Source organism: Citrus clementina, unplaced genomic scaffold (assembly GCF_000493195.1).
Source record: "Citrus clementina cultivar Clemenules unplaced genomic scaffold, Citrus_clementina_v1.0 scaffold_2, whole genome shotgun sequence".
Lineage (NCBI taxonomy): Eukaryota > Viridiplantae > Streptophyta > Magnoliopsida > Sapindales > Rutaceae > Citrus > Citrus x clementina.
Window position 1 is genome coordinate 35,638,212 of NW_006262688.1, and position 21,296 is coordinate 35,659,507.

At 35.6% G+C, this 21,296-nt stretch overlaps 2 protein-coding genes across 3 annotated transcripts; both read right to left on the reverse strand.

Moving 5' to 3' along the window:
• Positions 1-4,006: 4,006 nt before the first annotated feature.
• On the reverse strand, positions 4,007-9,106 carry LOC18050945 (homeobox protein SHOOT MERISTEMLESS). Of its 2 annotated transcripts, none has more exons than XM_006449746.2 (4): positions 7,904-9,106; positions 7,338-7,581; positions 4,862-5,106; positions 4,007-4,398 (listed from the first exon to the last, which is right to left on the reverse strand). In XM_006449746.2, the coding sequence occupies exons 1-4, from the start codon at positions 8,354-8,356 to the stop codon at positions 4,186-4,188; spliced, it is 1,155 nt and encodes a 384-aa protein (XP_006449809.1). In that variant the 5' UTR covers positions 8,357-9,106; the 3' UTR covers positions 4,007-4,185. The 2 variants fall into 2 exon arrangements, with proteins under 2 accessions (XP_006449809.1, XP_006449808.1); XM_006449745.2 differs by having other exon boundaries at positions 4,040-4,395; positions 7,904-9,105.
• Positions 9,107-18,585: 9,479 nt separating this feature from the next.
• On the reverse strand, positions 18,586-21,019 carry LOC18050946 (plant UBX domain-containing protein 4). Its single transcript, XM_006449747.2, has 4 exons — positions 20,702-21,019; positions 19,601-19,892; positions 19,261-19,356; positions 18,586-19,126 (listed from the first exon to the last, which is right to left on the reverse strand). Exons 1-4 carry the CDS (start codon positions 20,848-20,850, stop codon positions 18,749-18,751), a joined length of 915 nt encoding a protein of 304 aa, XP_006449810.1. The 5' UTR covers positions 20,851-21,019; the 3' UTR covers positions 18,586-18,748.
• Between the last annotated feature and the right edge of the window lie 277 nt (positions 21,020-21,296).

Genomic DNA, 21,296 nt, shown 5'->3' on the forward strand with positions numbered 1-21,296 from the left:
AGACTGGGCTTAGTAAAGAATGTGAAACTAAAGCCCATGCCAACACAGACTCAACCTTTTCCTACTTTGATTACACATGATTCATTGTAATGTAAGTTGACGAAACAGTCGAAAACCTCGCTGTCTGCCCTGCGAGAGAATCATACGTAACATATAACTAATGCTACATATACGTATTTGAGATTCACAACTTTTTTTTTTTTTTTGAGAAGGAAATAAACGATTTCATTAAATCAAAGATGATAACACAGATTCGACTTCTACTGGAATTGGTTCCAGCCATACAACAGTTTCATTGTTCCTTAGAGCTAACTTAGCTAAGGAATAAGCATGAGTATTACATGATCTAGGAGTGTGATAGCAGCTGATATTCTGAAAATCCTTGCTAAGACTTTGAATTTCTAAAATCACCCACATAATCTCTGTCCTACTGCCCTCTTTGTTGTTAATTAACTTCACCACTTCTTGACAATCTGACTCCACCATTATGCATTGAAAAGCTGCACTTTTTGCCACCACTAACCCCCATTCAACAGCTTTAGCTTCTGCAGTCTTTACATCCCCTATAAATAGAGTGGATTTCACAGCAGCCACTTTAACTTTATTGCATGAGTCTCTAATAACAACCCCCAGGCCGGCCTTTTGCCTGTCAAAATTAACAGCAGCATCAACATTAACTTTGAATGTATTATCAGAAGGAGGGCTCCATACTTGCTGATTCTTGGAAGAATATTTTGCCTCTGGATCCAACTTCAGCTGTTTCACTCTTCTATAGGCCTCCACCACAGCCTCAGCTCTTGAAATAGTTAGTAATAGTTCCATTTTTTTCCTTCAAACAGAAACTTATTCCTGCCATACCAGATAGTCCAGCAGATAGCTACCATAACTTCAATGTCTGACTTTGTTAATTTCTTAACCATTTCAACCATAATTTCCAACATGTCTTGGTTAACAGCATCAGGGAAACATGTTTCAAAGGGGGCATACCTCCAGACCTTTTTGGCAGCTTTATATAGTAACAGAGTATGAGCTGTAGTTTCCTTACCTTGCTTGCAAATTTGACATGTAGGCTCCAGCAGTATCTCTCTTCTCCATAAATTATCAGCAGTAGGCAAAAGGTTGTGAGATGCTCGCCACATGAAGATTTTCATTTTTTCCGGCAATTGAAGGGTCCATAAAAAATTCCAGTGGTGCAGACCCTCGGATGAACAGCTCGGCTTATCCGGATTCTTAATCTTAAGCGCCAATTGGAATCCACTTTTTACAGAATAATGCCCTTTTTTTATCAAAGTGCCAGATCACCTCGTCCATTCTTGGTCTTCTCGGCAGCGGAATTCGTAGAATTTCAGCTGCATCCTCATCCATAAACCACTGTCTCACCTTCCTTTGATCCCAATTATTTTCCTGACTAATGAGGTCTGCTACTGAAGCATCTGTTGCCACATTTTGAATTAATATTGGCTTAAACGTTTCTGGCCTTGGAATCCAATTGTCTCTACATATTTGTATCTTTTCTCCATTGCCAATCCTCCATCTGATTCCTTTTTGCAGCACTTGTCTTCCCTACAGAATAGACCGCCATATGTACGAAGGATTAGATCCTGCTCTAGCTTGTAAAAAATCAGTCTCCTTGTAATATCTAGCCTTCAGCACTCTGGTGACCAATAATTCTGGGTATTGCAGCAATCTCCACCCTTGTTTGGCCACCAAAGCCCGGTTGAAGCTAGACATTTCCCTGAATCCGAGGCCTCCTCTACTCTTAGCATGACTCATCTTTCCCCATCTTGCTCAGTGAATTCCGCGCTTGTCCTCCTTTGATCTCCACCAAAACTTGGCCATTGCCTTCTAAATATCATCACACAACCCTAGGGGTAACTTAAAGACGCTCATTGCATGGGCTGGTATCGCTTGAGCCACAGCTTTGATAAGAACTTCTTTCCCTCCACTTGAGAACAAACGATGCTGCCAGCTTGCAATCTTACTCACCACTTTCAGTTTCACCTCATTGAAGAAGCTGGTCTTCTTTCTTCCAACCATAGATGGAAGGCCCAAATATTTTCCATGCCTAGAAACCACATTAAGTTGGAAAATGTTTTTTATTGCTTCAGCTCTGTCCTCTGGAATGCTACCACTAAACACTAAGGATGACTTCTCAAAGTTAAAGAGTTGTCTTGAAGCAGCTGCGTAGCAATCAAAAATGGCTTTTGGGTTCTTACAGCTGTCAACTGAAGCTTTGGTGAACACAAGGCTGTCATCCGCAAAAAGTAAATGTGAGATAGTGAGCTCTTTTCCGAATTTCAGCCCTTGAATGAGGTGATTACGCTATGCCTGCAGCAACAAGTTGGAGAAAGCCTCTGCACACAAAATGAAGAGATATGGAGACAACAGACAGCCTTGCCTAAGGCCTCGTTGAGGGTGAATCATCCCTTTTGGATTTCCATTAATAATTACAGAGAAAGATGGTGTAGTAACACAATTCATGACCAGCTCTACCCATCTATTTGGAAATCCTAGTTTAATCATTGTGTGCTTCAAAAAATCCCACTCCATCCTATCATATGCTTTGCTAATGTCTAACTTTAAAGCCACTGGCCCATTTCTTTTCCCCTTGCTGTGTCTAATTTTATGGAGGCATTCATAACCAATAATGATATTGTCAGTAATAAGCCTATTGGGTATGAATGCACTCTGATTGGGTGAGATAATCTGAGCAAGGATAGGCTTCATTCTATTAGCTATAGTTTTAGCAATAAGTCTGTAGATTACATTACAAAGACTAATTGGTCTGAATTCTGTAACTTTCCTAGGCTTGTGGACTTTTGGAATCAGAGCAATGTAAGTGTGGTTTAACTGAGATAATGTACCTTGCTCATTCAGCACATGCAAGCACGTTTCAATCACTCCTTCTCCCACTGTTAGCCAGTGTTTCTGAAAGAAGACAGCAGAGAGTCCATCTGGTCCAGGGGCCTTTGTTGGGCACATTTGGCTCAGCGCATTTGATACCTCCTCGGCTGTGAAAGGCTGCTCCAGCATGCTCTTCATATCTTGGGTCACTTTCGGCATCAGGCCCGCCAAAGCACTATCTATTTGGTCTTGGCTTGTTCTTGAGGAGGTGAAGATCTCTTGAAAATACTCACAAAATTCAGCTTCCACTTCAGCGATATCCTCTGTCCATTTTCCTTGTCCGTCTTCGATTCCTCAAATCTTGTTCTTCCTTTTTCAAGCCGAAGCTTTAGCATGAAAGAATTTCGTATTTTTATCTCCTTCTTTTAACCAATCACCCCTCGATCGTTGCTTCCAATACATTTCTTCATCGATCAGCAAATTATGGATTCTTTTTTCTAATCTTCTATACTCATCACCCCCATCATAATGCTCAAAATTGTGTTTAACCCTTTCTAGCTGCTTCCTTAATCTATTTGAGATTCACAACTTGTGCTCGGGTTATACAATGGAAAATTTTAGTCATCATTTGATAACTTGAGTAAAGTCACTGTGTGCATATGGGCAAAAAGACTTTCTTCGCAATATTTAGAAACAAATTCGCCTCACTCTTCTATTTTAGACCCAGATATCTGATTCCAATATATAGGCAAGTTTTCTTAACCATCATAACATATTATAAAACCTTCATGTCACAATATAGGGCAAAACTATGGTGCAACTGTAGTACCGTACCATAGTTACAATCAACTATTGAATTTAATCTACAAATATCACTATAGTTAGATTTAATGGCTAGACGCAGCTGTGGTATAGTATCACAGTAGCACCATAGCAGAACCCCACAATATGGTGTTAATTGTTGTAGTCAATGGAGTCGATACTTCTTCCCTTCCAGTGCAGTTAACACACCGTTCCAAATACTTACGTGTGCCGTGCACTGATCTGACTAATTAGGAGTCATTCATATGCCGGAAAGACACAGGACCAGGGCCTTCTAACAAGCAAATTAACTCATGCAGAAGCACGACCAACATTCCAGCACGAAGTTACAAACAAATTATACTGAAGTCTAAATTTATATTAGATAGCCTCCACATGCATACGGTACAACCACAGCATGCATAATTATGATATATAAGATACATAGCTCATCATCATTATAATATTGGGTTTGTATAAAATAATACAGTAATGCAATATAAGATCTGCATATTTCATTCATTTCAGCTACATAGTTCTTCAGAGCAGCGGTGCAGGTGAGAGATCCATTGGAAAGGGATTACCCATAACAGTACTGTCTATGTAATATTGAGGTTGGGTAGCATCCATCACCATAAACTGCATATCTTCTGAAGGCTTCCAGTGCCTCTTCCTTTGATTAATAAACCAGTTGTTTATTTGCTTTGAATCCAGACCTGTTGATTCTGCAAGGGCCAGCTTCTGTGACTCCTGCTGACATACATCATGTTTCAATATCATATAAAAAGATTTAGCAGCATCTACAAGTTAACCATAAATGATGTTACAAGTGCAAATGATATGTAGCCAAACAAAAGAACATTCTCAACCATTGTTGGACACAAGGTAGCATTAGAACGATCTTTCATTTGGTTGAAGAAAAATTACCATTTCATACAATGACTAATTCGCGGCCACAAGTGACCACCCCAATCAATCAAGTGCTATTTTTCCTCCCCATTGAGAAGATAAAATATACAGAAATACAAATGAAATGAGGGGAAAAAGATCTCTGATGTGACATGCAACAAAATGGCTGATCAGAGAACTAGCTAGCATTTTCACTCCATAGTTCCAAGGGAAAAAACAAGCCCTTCCATAGTCTATGTAAATGAAGATTTGGCATATGTATGATCAAAGATAGTTATGAGCATATTAATTACTAGCATATAAATACCGATGGATAAGGCCATTTGTAGTGTTTGCTCCACCAATCCAACAACTGTTGCCTGGCTTCTTTAGGCAGCTTCCCTTTCTTTCTCTTCTTCATGAACTCCTGCTTGAGACTACTTAAACATCCACTATACCTGCGCAGAAGCTGACCTTTCAGCTCCTGGTCTTCAGCTTGGGGATCTATGAAGTCAATATTCACATCGAAATCCTCTTCAGACGAACCATTCCTATCAATAGCCTCGCTAGAAGCTGATGGCATCCAGGATGAACTAGTTAGCTTCTCGCACGAAACAGTATATTATGCATATGTGTGTGTGTGAGTGTGTGTGTGTGTGTGTGTGTGTGTATTATTAGGCACACCAATAAAACATATTACTTTACAAGATTCAACCACAAAGGGAAAACATAGCCACAAAGCTACAAGCTTGCGGTATGTTCGAATTAAACTGTTAGGCAAATTCATTAACAGAAAATCTCTGAAAAACCAAGATTCATTACATAGAACAGTATTTGAAACGGTTTTATTTCTTCCACAAATTCTGAGCAACAATACCTAGCAACATTTGTACTTCATGCAGGTACATATATGTATATATTGTAAAAGTGTATTTGCAACGGTTTTATTTCTTATACAAATGATTCTGAGCAACAATACCTAGTAAGATTTGTACTACTACTTAAAACGTGATTATCAATACACACACACACACACACACACACACACACACACACACACATATATATAATATTAGTAAGAATGTCAATGCATCATAGCAAATCAACCATAAACTATATGGAATCTTCTATGATTTCTGATTTCGAAAGTTAATAACACAATTCTTTTTCCAGGGAAAACATTCCTCATGACAATATAAGGAACATACAGCAAACTCTGAATAAAGTCATCAACATTGTAGTGGACAGTGCAAAGGGGGTGTGGGGTACAATTGGGATTGATTCAAGATTTTATTAGGGTTTTTCCCATACCAAGGGCAGTTGTCTCCAAGAAAAGAGATTTCATAACATCACATATACTAGTGGCAGACACTTTTCCAGTTTGTATACTTCCGACTCAGGCATAACGTAAAATTGTTTAGAAAGGGCCCAAATTCTCCATCAATGACAAACCCTAAAAGGATGCCTTTGAGCTTATTTTCAAAAACCAGCTTACAATAAGAGGGAGCCCAAGTACTTATAAGCCAACATGCTAAGCCTTATGTTAGTGATGAGCAATAGGGATCCTAACAATATACACCGCCTTAATTCCCCTTAGTCCACTTTTTATCTCTGTATCATGTAGACCTGAATAAGGCGGGGTTGGGGGGGGACTTGCAGAACACAAGTTCATCTGCACAGGCACAATGGTAATGACATTCATTTTAAGCTAACAAAAATCTTTTACACATAATAAATCAAGATATCTTTAATAAATCCGTCTTTTTTCCTTATCACATCAAAAGGGAATTACATTAATAAAGAAATGATTGTACATAGGGTGTAAGAATAATAAATGAAACAGAACCATCTTGCTTATGGCACTGGTTGTAGAAGAAGCAATTGCATGCTTGCTCATTCCAAGAAAATACAATATCTATTTGGAATTAACTGCTATAAATTGGTTCTCTCGTGACTTTATAAACATCCCATGCACTTCATAAAACAAAAGGATCAGTAGGTCATAACAATAGGTTAGTGCCAGGCCTGAAAAATGAAATGAATAATATTGATTGATTCAAACAGTGATGTGAATCAAGCCCACGAGAGACTAATTAAAATGCACCCACAAAGTCAAACTCTTACAACAATTTGATTTGGAGTTGCCTAAGTCTCGTCTTTAATTTAAAACCTTATAATGATCCATGTATCTAACAGCCCTTGGAAAATGATTTTCTTCTGAAGCATCACCGGCTTCGAGAGAGAGAAAAAATAAATGGACAACAAAAGCCATATTTTAGTATCATAGTTAAACATTCAACAGGGACAATAATGACAAATATTTTCTTGCAACACGAATAAAAAGTTGAAAGTACTGTCAATATATACCAATTCACAAAGAAGAAAATTACAGGAAACCAATGAGAGGGTAGCCCTTGAAACTCACAAACAAAAAGAGAATCATAGCAGGAATATATAACACAATACACAATCTTCATAAGTGGATAGTTAGATACATTATCATCTGCATGAATACCCTAGTTTCTAAAACAGTTTAATACCTATAAACAATAGCCAAAAAAAATGAAAGAGGACAAAAGAAGAAGCAAGCCCTAAAGATGAGGAGACTGAAAATAAGGTAAAAAAATTTAAAAGAAAATATATATGCAAGCTCGTCGGTGTTAGTTAATTTAAAAATTCAAAACCTCCATGATTTTGGAGGCACATGGACACATGCCCAGTAAATTTAATTAACCATCCAACATAAAATATGTATAATTAATTAATGGTCTAGCGGTGAAAGTACGAAGAGATGATGCTATCACCAGAATTTGGAGAGGAAATAGAGAGGGACTTAAATTGAGACTCGATCTTTTGTAGGAAAGACATGGCTTCCTTGAAGGGTTTAGAGAGCTCTTGTTCATATTTGGTCAGCATCTCACAGTAAGCTTCCATGAACTGATCAAGAGCTGGATCTTGACCGATACAGCTCGAGCCGCCGGAACCCATCGAGGCCGCAGATGCGCAAACTTCTTCTAGTCTTGCCACCACTTCAGGTGGTGCCCCAACCTGCAGTAGGCCTCGTCAGAAATTCTGCTACAAGGAAAACGTTAAAAACCAAGACTATGACTTATGTCTCCATCAAAGAATCAAAGGGTTTTGAGTCTTTTGACCCCTCTTAATCTATCAACAGAAATAGTAATCACATACAAAGTGTAACCACAAATGAGAGAATAAAAATAAAAATAGGAGTTTAAAGGTCAGGGAAATGAAACGTTTTGCACTTGTTTCAGAATTTTAGAAAGAACAAATATAAAGCAAACATGAAATGAAATATTAGAAGTCATCGTTTCTAAGCACTGGCTTGTGCTATTGAATTTCTTTCTTGCACCTTCTGACAATTGGCATAGGCAGCCAAGAGACGGTGATAGTGAGGATGAGCCATTATCTTAGCTTTGACAGAAGAAGAAGCGCCGCTGCCATAGTTGGTCTCCATGAAATAACACCGAGCTGAGGAGTTGTTAATAGTATTGATGGCGGTGGCGGTGGCGGTGGTGTTATCTTCGAGAATCAGAGACGAGCCACTACTGCTATTGCGGTTTTGATTTGGAACAATATTGTTGATAGTAGTAGTAGCAGCAGCAGCAAGGGGAAGAAATAGGGTATTTGAGTCTGCATCAAGATGATGTTGATGATGCTCATCATGATGATGATCATGACGATGATGTTGATGAGTGAAAGAAGACATGAGAGGCATCATCATCATAGGACAATATAGTCCATTACTGTTGTCTCCAAAAGCCATCATATTCATACAAGAGGTGCTATTAGAACCACCGTCCATTATCTCTCTCTCTCACTCGCTCGCACTCGCTCACTATCTTATCCCTTTATGAAGTTGTTCACTTCGCTTTGGCTTGGCTTTGGCTTTCCTATATAGAGCAATAACATTAACCATATAATTTTGTCTTTCTTTCTCTTTCATACGCAATCTTTTTTAGCTGATCATCATCACAAGATCGTTGTTTGTATTTGTAATTGTGTTATGTCTCTCCAATTCTCTCCCGAGATTTATGCTTCAACAATCAGCCTTTTTACAGAAATCCTAAACAGTGGTAGCGTAGCAGTACTAGTCAGTTTTGCTATCCTTGTGAGTTCTACTCCCCTGGCTTCTCTGTCAAAGCCTGGCTCAGGTTGCCTTTGGAAAATGGGTGCTTTGTTTATCTTTCTGGTGAATTAATTAACAACATGTAACAGCATTAACTCTTTCTTCAAAGAATAAAGCTTCTTCTCTCTCTTGCTGAAAGCTAAACAGGGAGCGCACGCGGAGTGTACAGCAAAAGCAAGACTGGGGATCATTAGTAGAAGAGACGGTGTTTGATGGGTGTCGTGTAAGATGTTGTGAACTTGCGATACTGATTATTGATATATTTTATCTTTTTATTCCAGCCAAAGCTTTACCTTCCCGATGAAAACTCTCAACCTCTTTTCTTGCACTGGTACTGATGCACTGCCATTACTGGCAAAAAGATTGAACAAAGTTTTTTAGAGAGAGAGAGAGAAGTTAAGAACTCTAGCTATGAATGATCAAATCGAGGCAGCCCAATAGGTTCTTTTGGCCACGGAATCACCCAAGCTAAACTGTATAAGTAAACCTCTGTTTTACTCTTACTGGAGCTTGACAGCAATCGGTTACCCATTTAAAATCTCACTTACTTATCCCTGGTATAAATTTACATCCTTACTCATATTATAAAAATTTCCCTAGTGATGAGTTAAGAGACTCTCTTTCTATTTAAGTCTAAGATTTATTCTACAAATTTCTTTTTATATGCTAATGAGATGAGGATTAAGACCCAAATCTCATATACTTAAATTATCAATCACATTTGGGCAAATTTTATTTTTTATAATATTTATGCTTATAAGTTTAGGGTTAAGGTTTAAGGCTCAAACCTAACATACCGAGTTGTCTATCGATTTAGAGTAACGTCGCTAACTCTAATTAATGGTCATGTGCCGAAGAGGTATAGTTTAGTCATTCTATAAAGGAATATGGTGGGGATTTCGGATTGCGGACAGGAGCAACGTAATTTGTTATTTTATCATCCTTTTACTCTATCCTAGAGATTGATAAAAATCACATCACCATCATGCATGATCCATTCGTTGGATAATTAAGAGATCCCAGTTGTGGCAGTGACAAAACTAGTTATCTATTTTCAACAGTATTTCCCTCCCTCTCTCTTAAAATTTCTCATAATTAGTCTGAGTAAAGCAACTACTCCCTAAAATATTTTCCAAAGTAGGAGTGTGATTACAGACTCAGCCAAAATTGATAAAAAGCTGATAAAGCAAGTGGGACATACCGAATGTCTCTTCGTTCACTCTCTCTCTAGTCTCTACGTATGTTGTGTAGTTGTTAGGTCTCTTTGTAATAATTCTCTCTCATGATGAAGGGGTCGGCTATGGCTTAGCCGCATTCTCCTGTGACCTGTGTGGATCATACACCTCCCTCCACTGTCCAATCCACATGAACAGATTGTCTCTTTTTATTTGTCTCCCTATGTGCCTAATTCTCAAGCAACAATTTATGTCATATTTAGCATTTTTTTATCACTATTACACCTCCTCCAAGCAAAGAAATACAGAGAGGGGGCCAGGCTGGTGTGTCTGTTTTCAGTATAAAGGCCGGTGGGTTTCCAAACTAGTTGCTTCATGGAGCATGTATATGATATAGTACTGTGGTTGCTGTAGCTGACTTTTGTTTTCACTATTATTATTAGTGTTAGTATTTTCTTCTGTGTTGATATATGTGTTTGTAACCTTACGTGTTGTCTAATGCATAAGACGTAACTATGCTCTCGTATTAATTGATTTGAGCCTCCTATGATCTCCTACAGGGGAAAAAAAAAAGAGAAGAAATTTCTCCTACGATTTGATTACTTATCCTCTGCATTGCTCGAAACTGAGCAATGAGCTTGTGGGAAATCCAAATATAAATGAGCTATTTTTTAATTATTTTTGTTAAATAGTGGTGTGGATAAAACTCATCAACTTTCATCATTTGGCACTTATTTCTTATAGAATTTGAATACTAGTATAATCTAAAAAAAGCTGCTTGAAAAACCATTTGACCAAAAGTCCTTACAAAATATGTGCTTCTGTAATTTGTTAAGAGTCTTGTCATATATGTATTCAGAAATAATTTATACGATGAATCACAAAAATCTAATGGATAAAGCACAGAAGTGGATTAAGAATACTTCTCCCATTTATAAGGTTCACCAATAATAAGCTAGTGCTCCCTATAATATTGAGGCACACTAATTCGAGAAATTATTGAATGTATTTTGAGATAGTTTAGTAGTATTGTAGTTTTTAAAATAATTGTTTTTAGATGTGCTATATAAAGAGAAATAGGTAAATATTTAGTAAAATTTATTTTTAAATGTGCCGTAAGTTTTAAAAGCAGTCATTTATATTTGGTAAATTTTACTGTTAAAATGTTATAAGAAAGTAAATGATTGAACTAGACATAATGCTAAATAAGATTTATATACACATTTATAAGCATGTTTATAAAATACTTTTTATTGTGTATATATAATAATTGATAACTAAAATAAATATTTCATATTATTAATTTATTTTTTATTTCGTTATCTCAATATAATTGTTGATCATAGTAATAATTTTTTAACTTAATTATTTTATTTCCTAATTAGTTAGGATAATTTTAAATTTTCATAATACATGTAAGGATATATATGTATTAAGTATAAAACTAATATTCAAAATTAAATTTTAAAAAATGAGTCCTTACTATTAAAAATAAAATGTAGCATAAGGTGATTTTATAAAAAATAATTTCTAAAGAAAATTACCAAACAAAATAATTAATTTTTAACTTTTAAAAATTACTTTTAAACTTTTTTAAAATAATCCCAAACGGCCTTAGAGTTTTTTAATAAACACAACCTATAATATATGTGTATATTGTTAAAAAAAAAAAAACTTTCTCACTTCTATCTAGTATTCTATATAAATTTATGCATTCTTCCCTCTCAATTCGTAAGTACAATGTTTGAGCATTCACGCGACGAATGTTTTTTCCAAATAGACGTAGATTATTAAAGCTCTCCATTAACTTCATAATGGCTGGCGCCATGCGATGCCATAATTGTATAAATCTCTTGGAAATGCCTTACTATCTTATAATTGGATTAATTTATTCTCTCGGCAAGTCTCCCTGTTTGACTCTGATATAATTGCAAAGACAACGATTAAATTAATTTGGGTGGGGTTTACAGAAAACTTATTTCAGTATTTTGTTTGTATTCCTTTGAGTCTTGGCGAAAGGAAGGGTCAAGATCAGCCCTAGGGTTGGGGTTTGGAAGAGAGAGCGAGAGAGAGAGAGAGAGAGAGAGAGAGAGTACGCGAATCCGTCAAAACAGCGTAAGAATAAAAGGCAAAGGAGAAAACGTACAGAACCGACGTCACTCCACAGTTCACAGTTTACAGTTTACACTGCTGTGGTAGTGTGGTGGGAGGAGAGAGGGGATCATGGAGGGGCAGTAAGGCTAGGCCCTTTCTAGCTTTACAGATACTCACTTTACGTCATTTCCACCAACAGTGCCATGATAGATCAGACATAAAGAAGAGCGAACAAAAAAAAGAAAGAAAGGAACTGGTGCTAGCTTGCAGCAGCTGATTGCCAGCTTCCTGCTATACTACATGTGGTTCAATAAATGAAACTTGGAAATTACTTTGCATCTTGCTCTTCAGCCTCATCCACCTTCTGCAATCGATGACAAGGGTTTGTGTTTTGCCAGCTTCCTGCTATACATGCATGTAGGTTAACTTTCTAGTTACTCCACTATTTTGACAGCTATTCTGCTGATGATGGAGTACGTGCGGAAACCTGATTTTACTTTTTTTAATTACACATTTAGACCCTGCTCATATGGTTTCCGAGTAAAAAGATCTAATCAAGTTTTAATATATATTTTTTTAATGAAAATATATAGCTAATGATGGTTGATTTGACAAAAAAATATGTAAAGACCTTCTCGACATTTAGTTAAGAAGATTGGCACCTACATGCTTGATTCCCTTTTGTTATTTATTTTATCTCGCATCCGAATCATCCCAACTCATATGCTTGATAATTAAAAATAAAGCGGCCGGAATTCGGCATCAATTTGCTTTAAACATATTGAGTGGAGGAAGATGTATATAATTATATATATATATATATAATGTCTTCCCCACTTGCAACAAAAGTAATCCTTTTCTTTCTACTTTATTTTCTAAATTTTCCCCAATTTTCGAAAAATTACCAAGACGAACTTTAGATGCCATTGGATCACGAACCATGCCGAAAAAAAGTTGAAAATTTGAGCAATTCCAAGCCTAATATTATATATCCTTTGAAAAAAAAATCATAATATTTTATGATGTGCGCAATTATATTTAATTCTTTTGGCTTTTTGTCTCCAAAAAGTAATCCTTGATGCTGCTTTCCCATTTGTCTTCTTTTTATTTTTCTCCCTTTTATTGTTTAAACTTTGCGCTCGATTGCAAGGAGTGATAATTGCAAACTCGTAGTCGTGGACATTAAATTAAAAAAGAATGCAGTTTAGAATTGCTAATGAAGTGTAAACATTCTTTATTTGAGATATTAATGGCATCTAACTTTGAAAAGCTAAAAACTAAAAGCTAAATGTTAAATGAACTGTCCTTAGGTCAATTTAGGATTACTTTTTTTTTTTGGGTTCGAAAATAATTTTAAAAACTTAAAAATTAATTTTAGTATTTTAATAATTTTTTTAAAATTAGTTTTGGCAAAACCATTTTAATAGTAGGAAATGAATAATTTTTTTAAATCTTTTAAGAATTAATTTTATACTAATAGAATTTCATATATATATATAATATTATTAGGAAATAAAATAATTAACTTTAAAGAAATTGTTATTATTACCAATTATATTGAAATAACAAAATAAAATAAACTATTTATTTTAGTTATCAAGTTTGTATATACACAATAGAAAATATTTTTTATATATGTTTATAAATATGTAAATAGATTTTATTTAATATTATGTCAAGTTCAATTATTTATATTGTTATAATAGTTTAACAATAAAAAAATAGTTTAACAGTAAAATTTACCAAATACATACATATGCTTGATTAAATATTTTACTGATTATATTTTACAATTGATTACTTTTAAAGAATAATTAATAATTATTATTTTAAAATATACAACTTTACCAACTGACTTCAAAGATGTGCTGCGTGCTATCAGGGTTTTTATCCTATAAAATTACCATAATTAGCAAAATTCGAGCGTTTTAAAAAGCTTGCATATCTCATAAATGTCATGATCACGGCCAACATAGGTCCACATACAACAAGATGATTATTATGATCAAATGATGTAGTCAACTTCTAAGTTAGATTAGGGATTTGAAAAATCGGTCCTACTTTTGCTTTCAAATTGGATCGCCATCACCAAACGTAAGACCCCACCATCTCCAGTAAAGCAATCAGAAGAAATTTTCTCTTGAATTCATTTCTGTAGAAGAAATTGGCTGGCATTGGCATCACATTAGCTCGAAATGGCTGTCACATAATTTGATGTTTCATTATGTCCTTTGTATCAAGAATTTGCGACAAATTAAAGAAAGGTTTTGTTGCTTTTCATCGAGCATTTACAGCTTCCTTTTTTCTTTTTCTTTTTCTTTTTTTTTTTTTCCTCATTTTATCATGTCCTGTCAAATAAAGGATTCGAAGCGTCTTCTATGTTAAATTCAAACTTAACAAAATAAGTTCTACCCGGGGAGGAATTTCCATTCTTCCATTCCTAAAGGTTTTTTTTTTCTTTTCTTTTCTTAAAAAAATAATAACTTCCTATTTAATATTCATGGACTTGGATAATAATGTGTGGAGATTCCGACAACCTTGTGGCTGTGTTTTCCGCGAAATTCTCTCAAATGAAACACTTTGGAGAGGTAGCATTTATTGTGTGTTATTTTTTATTTTTTTTCATTTTGCGAGTATTTAACTTTTTATGTGGTTTTCCTGTTTTTCTTTTTCTTTTTTTTCTTTTTTTGTTAAATGAAGTGATTTAGTTTTGAATATAAGATCTCCATTCAAATCTTAAATCGCATAAGCACTTTATGGTGTCTTCACTATTGAATAGAAAATCTCACATTTCCTACAAATAGTTTGTGAGCTAATAAACTCGAGGACACTAACTCTAAATTTTTAATATGAGCTAGGCTCTAACTTTTATGTGATATCAATGTCCAACTCATTCAAAAGCGGACTAATATTACATTAGCAAAATAACACTGTGACATAACCAAGTTAAAAAAAAAGAGAGCCTACATATGACAAGCGTATAGGGAAAAAAACTTATATTAATTAAGAATAGTTTTTAGAATAATAAGTTTGAAACCTTATTTTTTAATGTAGAAAATCTATATTGCTTGCAAATAGTTTTTGGGCTAATAAGCTTATTTTTTAATATGAGTTAGACTCTAACTTTTATATGATATCAAAGTCGAATTTATTTATAAGTGGATCTATACTACATTAGCATGTGACATAACCAAGTAAAAAAAGGGCTGTACACATGACAAGTGTGTAGATAAAATAAAAATAAAAATCTTATATTAATTGAGAATAGTTCTTAGATTAATAAATTTAAAGCAACCATCAATTTTTGAGTATGAGTTACGCTCATAAATTTCTATATTTAAGTTTACTCAGAACCTAATAGCTACCATTTCTTAACTATTTGAATGAAATTTTTACCTACAATAGTTGATGGGGCTATTCTTGAAGTGCCGGGAATACCGAGCCATACTAAAAAATCATTATTCCTTTATGCATGAATATTAGATCTCAGTGGTACAGTACCATACGCGTAATTTATTCTCATATGCAGCTTTTTATTTGTATACGTATGCCTAATCCAGCTTGCTTTGTCATTTTGGTCAAAATTGACCGTTGACTAATGAAGCTTCTCTTTTAAAAAGAAAATGATAAATGTATGATTTTTGTTAATGAAGCATGTATCATGGTGAGCACAGAAACCAAACCACATGCATATGGCGAAGTGAAAACGTAGAGTACATGGGGGCAGTTTATACAAAATAGTGGATGCCTTGGCCGACAATATGCATGCTGCTTTTTGTAGTGCCATCTAATCATCCATGCCCATGCGATGCAAGTGCCACCATCAATTGAGATGACTAAGCTCGATTCCTTCGTTCCCCTGATGGCAAACACAATCTATACACAAGATCATAAAATCAATGGAAACTTAGATGGCTTTGATCCGAAAGATTTATTGATATTCAATAATTACATAACAAGTCCAACTAAAAAAAAAAAATTAAAAATTAAAAAGTAATGCATATCACAATAATATTCATCTCTCTGAACTGTTGACAGTCATCAATATCATGAAACAATATTTCAAAATAACTCCCAGGCGTTCATAAACCAACTTCTCACTTGTATATGAAATAAGGAGGATCTGTAGGCTGTGGCATACCAAAGCCAGTGCTTATTGTGAAGTGTTTTGCTGTTGAGTATGCCTCAAATTTTACTCCTTGTAGTTTCTGACTTTATTTAAGCATTGAATACAGGGTTATAAGAAGTCAGTTATCACATAATTAGAAGATTCAAATAAATATTCCGATCACCAGGAAATAGAAACATGGTTTATTTCTTCATTTATCTTTGATCTGCCAAATTGAAATGTGTAATCATGCTAATTGAAATGTCTTTTAAAAATTGATATTTTGATACGGGCGATGAAATAAGAAATTAAAATTATATTTTAAAAATAGGTTAAAGTAGTAAAATCAAATTTTAAGATGATCTAAAGTATATTTCTCCCATATGATCCAGGATATTTTGATAGTTTCACGAGTAACATTTAATGATAAAATAAGATATATATTTTGGGTGAATTTTTTTTTTCCCCTCAATAAGAAAATAATCATTTCATTCATTGATATGAGAAAAAAGACACGTTACATCGGCTGGGAAGTCATCCAACCATATGATTGATTCACAACTTCTCAAAGCTCTTTTAGTAAAAGAAAAAGAGTAAGCAGAGTCATTACAAGAACTTAGAACACGTTAAGAAAGTCTCTTTCGCCTTTTTGAATCTATGAAATAGACTAAAAGATCTCTATTCTGCTGCTAATTCTGCTGTTGGCTAGACCGACCACTTCATAGCAATCTGTTTCAATAATGAACGCTGTTAACCTTGCCTCTTCTTTTACCGCTAACCCCCGTTTGATAGCTTCACTTCTACCAGGGCTATTTGATTCTACTAATTACCCCTTACACCCGGCAATTAAATTTAAAATTCCAAGTTTTACTTTCTACTACCTTAAATAACAGCCATATGATTTTTACCTTTTAAATAATTCAGTATTAATTTCTTTCAACATCCACGAAAATCTAGTAGCTCATCATTTTAATTTTTCTGGAATCAAACATTCATGATCCTGACAATCTCACAATCGCAAAGGACGGGAACAGTGGATACCAACAGGGTGTTAATCAAGCTTAACATTGAGAGATTAAATTTTTTATTTCACAGTAAATAAACACTAAAATGTCGAATCACAGCTGTCAAATTAGGCCTTCGTTATAGGGATGGCAAAAATCCCCACGGGGACGGGTACCCTCGGGGATTTTCCCCATTCGGGGAGGGTACGGGGATAATTTTATACCCAATTTTTTATTCGGGGAGGGGACGGGGAAAATTTTTTACCCAATTTTTTATTCGGGGAGGGGACGGGGATGAGGTGGAATCCCCATCCCCTACCCATTTCCCCATTTTAATTTTTAATTTTATTTTTATTTTTAAAATTACTAATAAATAAATAACAAAATTATAAATATTGTTAAAAATAATAAATATCAAAATAGTTGTATGTTGGGAAAGTGGTCACCCTTTGCCGGGAATTAGTTGAAGAGTATTAATTGAAGTTTTCACCAACTGTTTATTGCTTTGATTATACTGGTAGTAGTTCTTCTACTAGATCTACAGGAGATTCTTATAAGAAAGCAACCAAATGGATGATAGGTTTTGATGATTATGTAAACAATGGAGATTGTGCAGTTGTTGCAGATGAATTAGATTCATATTTGGATGAGAAAGTTATACCTCGGATGGAAGATTTTAATATTTTGAATTGGTGGAAGACAAATGCTAATAGGTATCCTACATTAGCTCAAATTGCTAGAGATATTTTGGCAATTCCAATTACAACAGTTGCTTCTGAATCAGCTTTTAACACTAGTGGTAGAGTTGTGAGCCCATACCATAACAGACTTCATCCAAGCACATTGGAGGCCTTAATGTGCTGTCAAAGTTGGTTACGAGCTTACAATAGCGGTATGAGTTTATTTTAATATGATTAATTTAAAATCGAAAATAAAAAAATGTATTAGACTATTAGTTATTCGGGGACCGGGGACCCTCGGGGATCCCCTGTTATTATTCGGGGAGGGGATGGGGATTCTCTCAAGCAATTCTGACGGGGACGGGGAGGGGACGGGGACATATGTAAAATATCGGGGATGGGTATGGGGAGATTGGTCCCCTCCCCTCCCCTCCCCATTGCCATCCCTACTTCGTTAGGTGTTCCACCAGTTTACTACATTGGTTAGCCTAGGAGGGAAAGGCAACTTCAGTTTTAATCGGCTCGCTCTATCCATGGGTTCAAGTGTCAATCAAGATTGATGACGAGGAGGTTCGATTCTACTGAATGCTTAAAACGATTCCAAATAGAGAGTGCAAAAGACTGAATAAAACATATGGGAAATAGTTTTAATTCACAAGCATAATCACCTGCAGATTGCACGCACGTGAATCACGAATGAATGATCATAAATAGATGTCCTGCTGTGAAAATCATATCGACAAATGTGGGTTCAAAACATATGGGAAAAGATGCAAAGAAAAATCACTGTAAACATTTTGAAGACAGATCATGGTACTAAAAACAAAAACATAGAGACTGCTAATCACTCGAATCAACCCATCCATTACCAAGGTGTCGTCTACAAAAACCTCATCTCTCTCTACATACAAGTAAATGGGGACACTCTTTTTCTTTTTTTAAAGTGCAATAAAACATTTTCAGTTAATAATAGGCAACTGAGAGCGTTTGAAGAGCAGAGTGCTTGCTCAGAATTTCTGGATAACCACCGAATTGGCAAGGCCCGCCTGCTCTATGGTCTGAGTTCGATCAGCGAGAACTTTTGGAGGAAATCCCATCATCTGCAGCTGATAGTTCCTAGCAGTCCCAGGCCTAGATGCATCAATGAAGGAATGAATGTTGCTGATTGTGTGGTGAAGATTGAAGTGTGCTATCAAGCGGGTTCCGTCCGCCAACCTGATCTGAACTGATGTCGACGGAAGGTTTTCATCAACAACCAGACCCTCAGAAGAGGAGGAAGCAGTGTTGACCGGGGTGGAATCAACAGTTGGTTCAGAAGCTGCAGTACTGCTGCTACCCAGTGTTCTTCCAACACCCTGAAATGGAACATGGTGCTTCTCTGGTTCCTGCAAAAATATAAACATTAAGAATGATGGTTTACCAGTTTCCAACAAGATCCATATTACATTGAAACCAATTTGCAGGGCCACGGCCCACTGCAAACATAAGGCTAGTACAAAACAAAGAAAATTAGACTTACAGGGCATTTCACATCCCTCCTTATCAGATTGACATGAACTGAGGACCTTTTATCAGCAGGCTCTAGCTCTTTTGGACACTCAGACTTTTTGATGCTCTGCAAATGGATGCAACCACCTCATAAGCACAATATCACCACTAAAACACAATTAATACTTTGAAAAGTAAACACAAAAGAATCCGACATGTCCTTCAGAAGAAATGTTGAAACTGGGCACAAGTTTTGACTATCTGCAGAAGGATAGAAACCACATATTGACAAGTCCAGCAAGACAATACAATCTCTGTCCTTGTTTGTAATTTTATGTCTGCATATAGCAGTGAGACATTAATGTCATTACCTCTAAGAAAGATGCATTTTCAGGATCATCCAACCTCCTCAAGGGACCATCATTAACAGTGAAACCATTGGTCCAGAAAACAATGTTATGAACAATGGGCTCAGGCTGCTGAGGTGCAGACGGTACAGTTTCCCCCGACAGTAATCTAGCAGTTCCAGTAAAGCTTCTTGAGCTTGAAGATGGACTGAGATGCTCAAGCGGCCCTTCTACAGCTCCCAGTTCCTTAGCCTGATTGAAAATCGCATCCACATCATTAGGATCGCCCTTAGAAGGATCTTGGACAAGCATACCACTGCAAAATTAAAAATATAAGACACTCACATAATTTTAAAAAAAAAAACCTACAATATACAAAAGTGCATGTTTAAACTCAGAAACAAAATAAATGTAAAAAACCACTACCCAAATTAGAGCCACGAACATATATGTACCAGAACATACAGACTTGGCCAATCACGCTAAGAACTAATTCCTTGCGAATACTCGAAACCAGGACTATCAAGGGCTGGCATGTAGAGCAACAGTAAAAGCCTTAGGTTGCAAACAATGTCTAAATCAGCCGTTCATCAATCATATGTAGGAATTATTCAAGTATATAGCATCTTGTTGAAGTCCTATTAAACAAAATGAAACAGTCCAGAGCAATGAAGGCCCCCCTTGAACAGTAAAATTATTCAACAAAATAAGATTTAACCCCACTTATAACCCTAAATTAGCTCCAGCATATGACCTGGGGTTTCAGATTTGAATCTTGATAATTCCAAATTACCCGATTAATTTCCTCCAAGGACACTAATGTTTTAAATTTATTTAAAACATGTTAGGTTTGTCCAAAGCAAGCTATCACACGATCCTATTCCTAACCTAACACTGCTGGGTGCACACGAAATGATCTTATGTAATTCATAGAGTTAAAAGCAGTTGCATGAAAAACACCCTCTTTCCCTAACCAAACAAACTAAGAACAGTACAACACAAAAAAAGGACAAACAAGCATAGAAATTTAACATTATTAAATTAAATTTGACTAAAAAATGGCGAAAATTGGATAAACTATGATAGCTTCAGCGAAAACGAGAGGGAGATTTAGAAGAAATGGACCTCTTCTCGCCACCAGTGTAATACTCTTGAGGTGCATCATCGTCTGAGTCGGAGTCGGGTCCCGACCGCCGGTTCAGATCGGAGAGCGTGCGTATACCGCCGGCCCGACTGCTTGATGGTTTTGCTGGTTTTTTGTCACGTGACGCCATGGATTGGAAGTTTTTTCTGCTTCAAACTCGAAAAGGAGAGATGACAATCAGTTGAGTTTTTTTATGCGGGAATCGATTATATAAAGAAATGTTGGGTTACTCTCTCTACAGCGCGTCTCTTTCGGTTTTGAGCGAGTGCTAAAGATATTTTCTTTTTAGATAATTTTTTTAAAACTTTTATTAAGACAAATTTCGGAGTTTTATATCACGGGTAAACTCCTTTTTCATCCATGAACATTTGTTCTATGGCACCACGTTGTTAGAACTTGCAAAATTTACCGGACCTCATTTTTAGATAAGAATATAATATTAATAAATAAATATAAATTATCAAATTTAACATAATTATTAAAAAAATTGATTTAGTTGACACGATTTTTTTTCGTGTCGATTTAAGATTAAAGTTTTTTATTTATTTACTCGATTAATAACGCGATTATATTTTT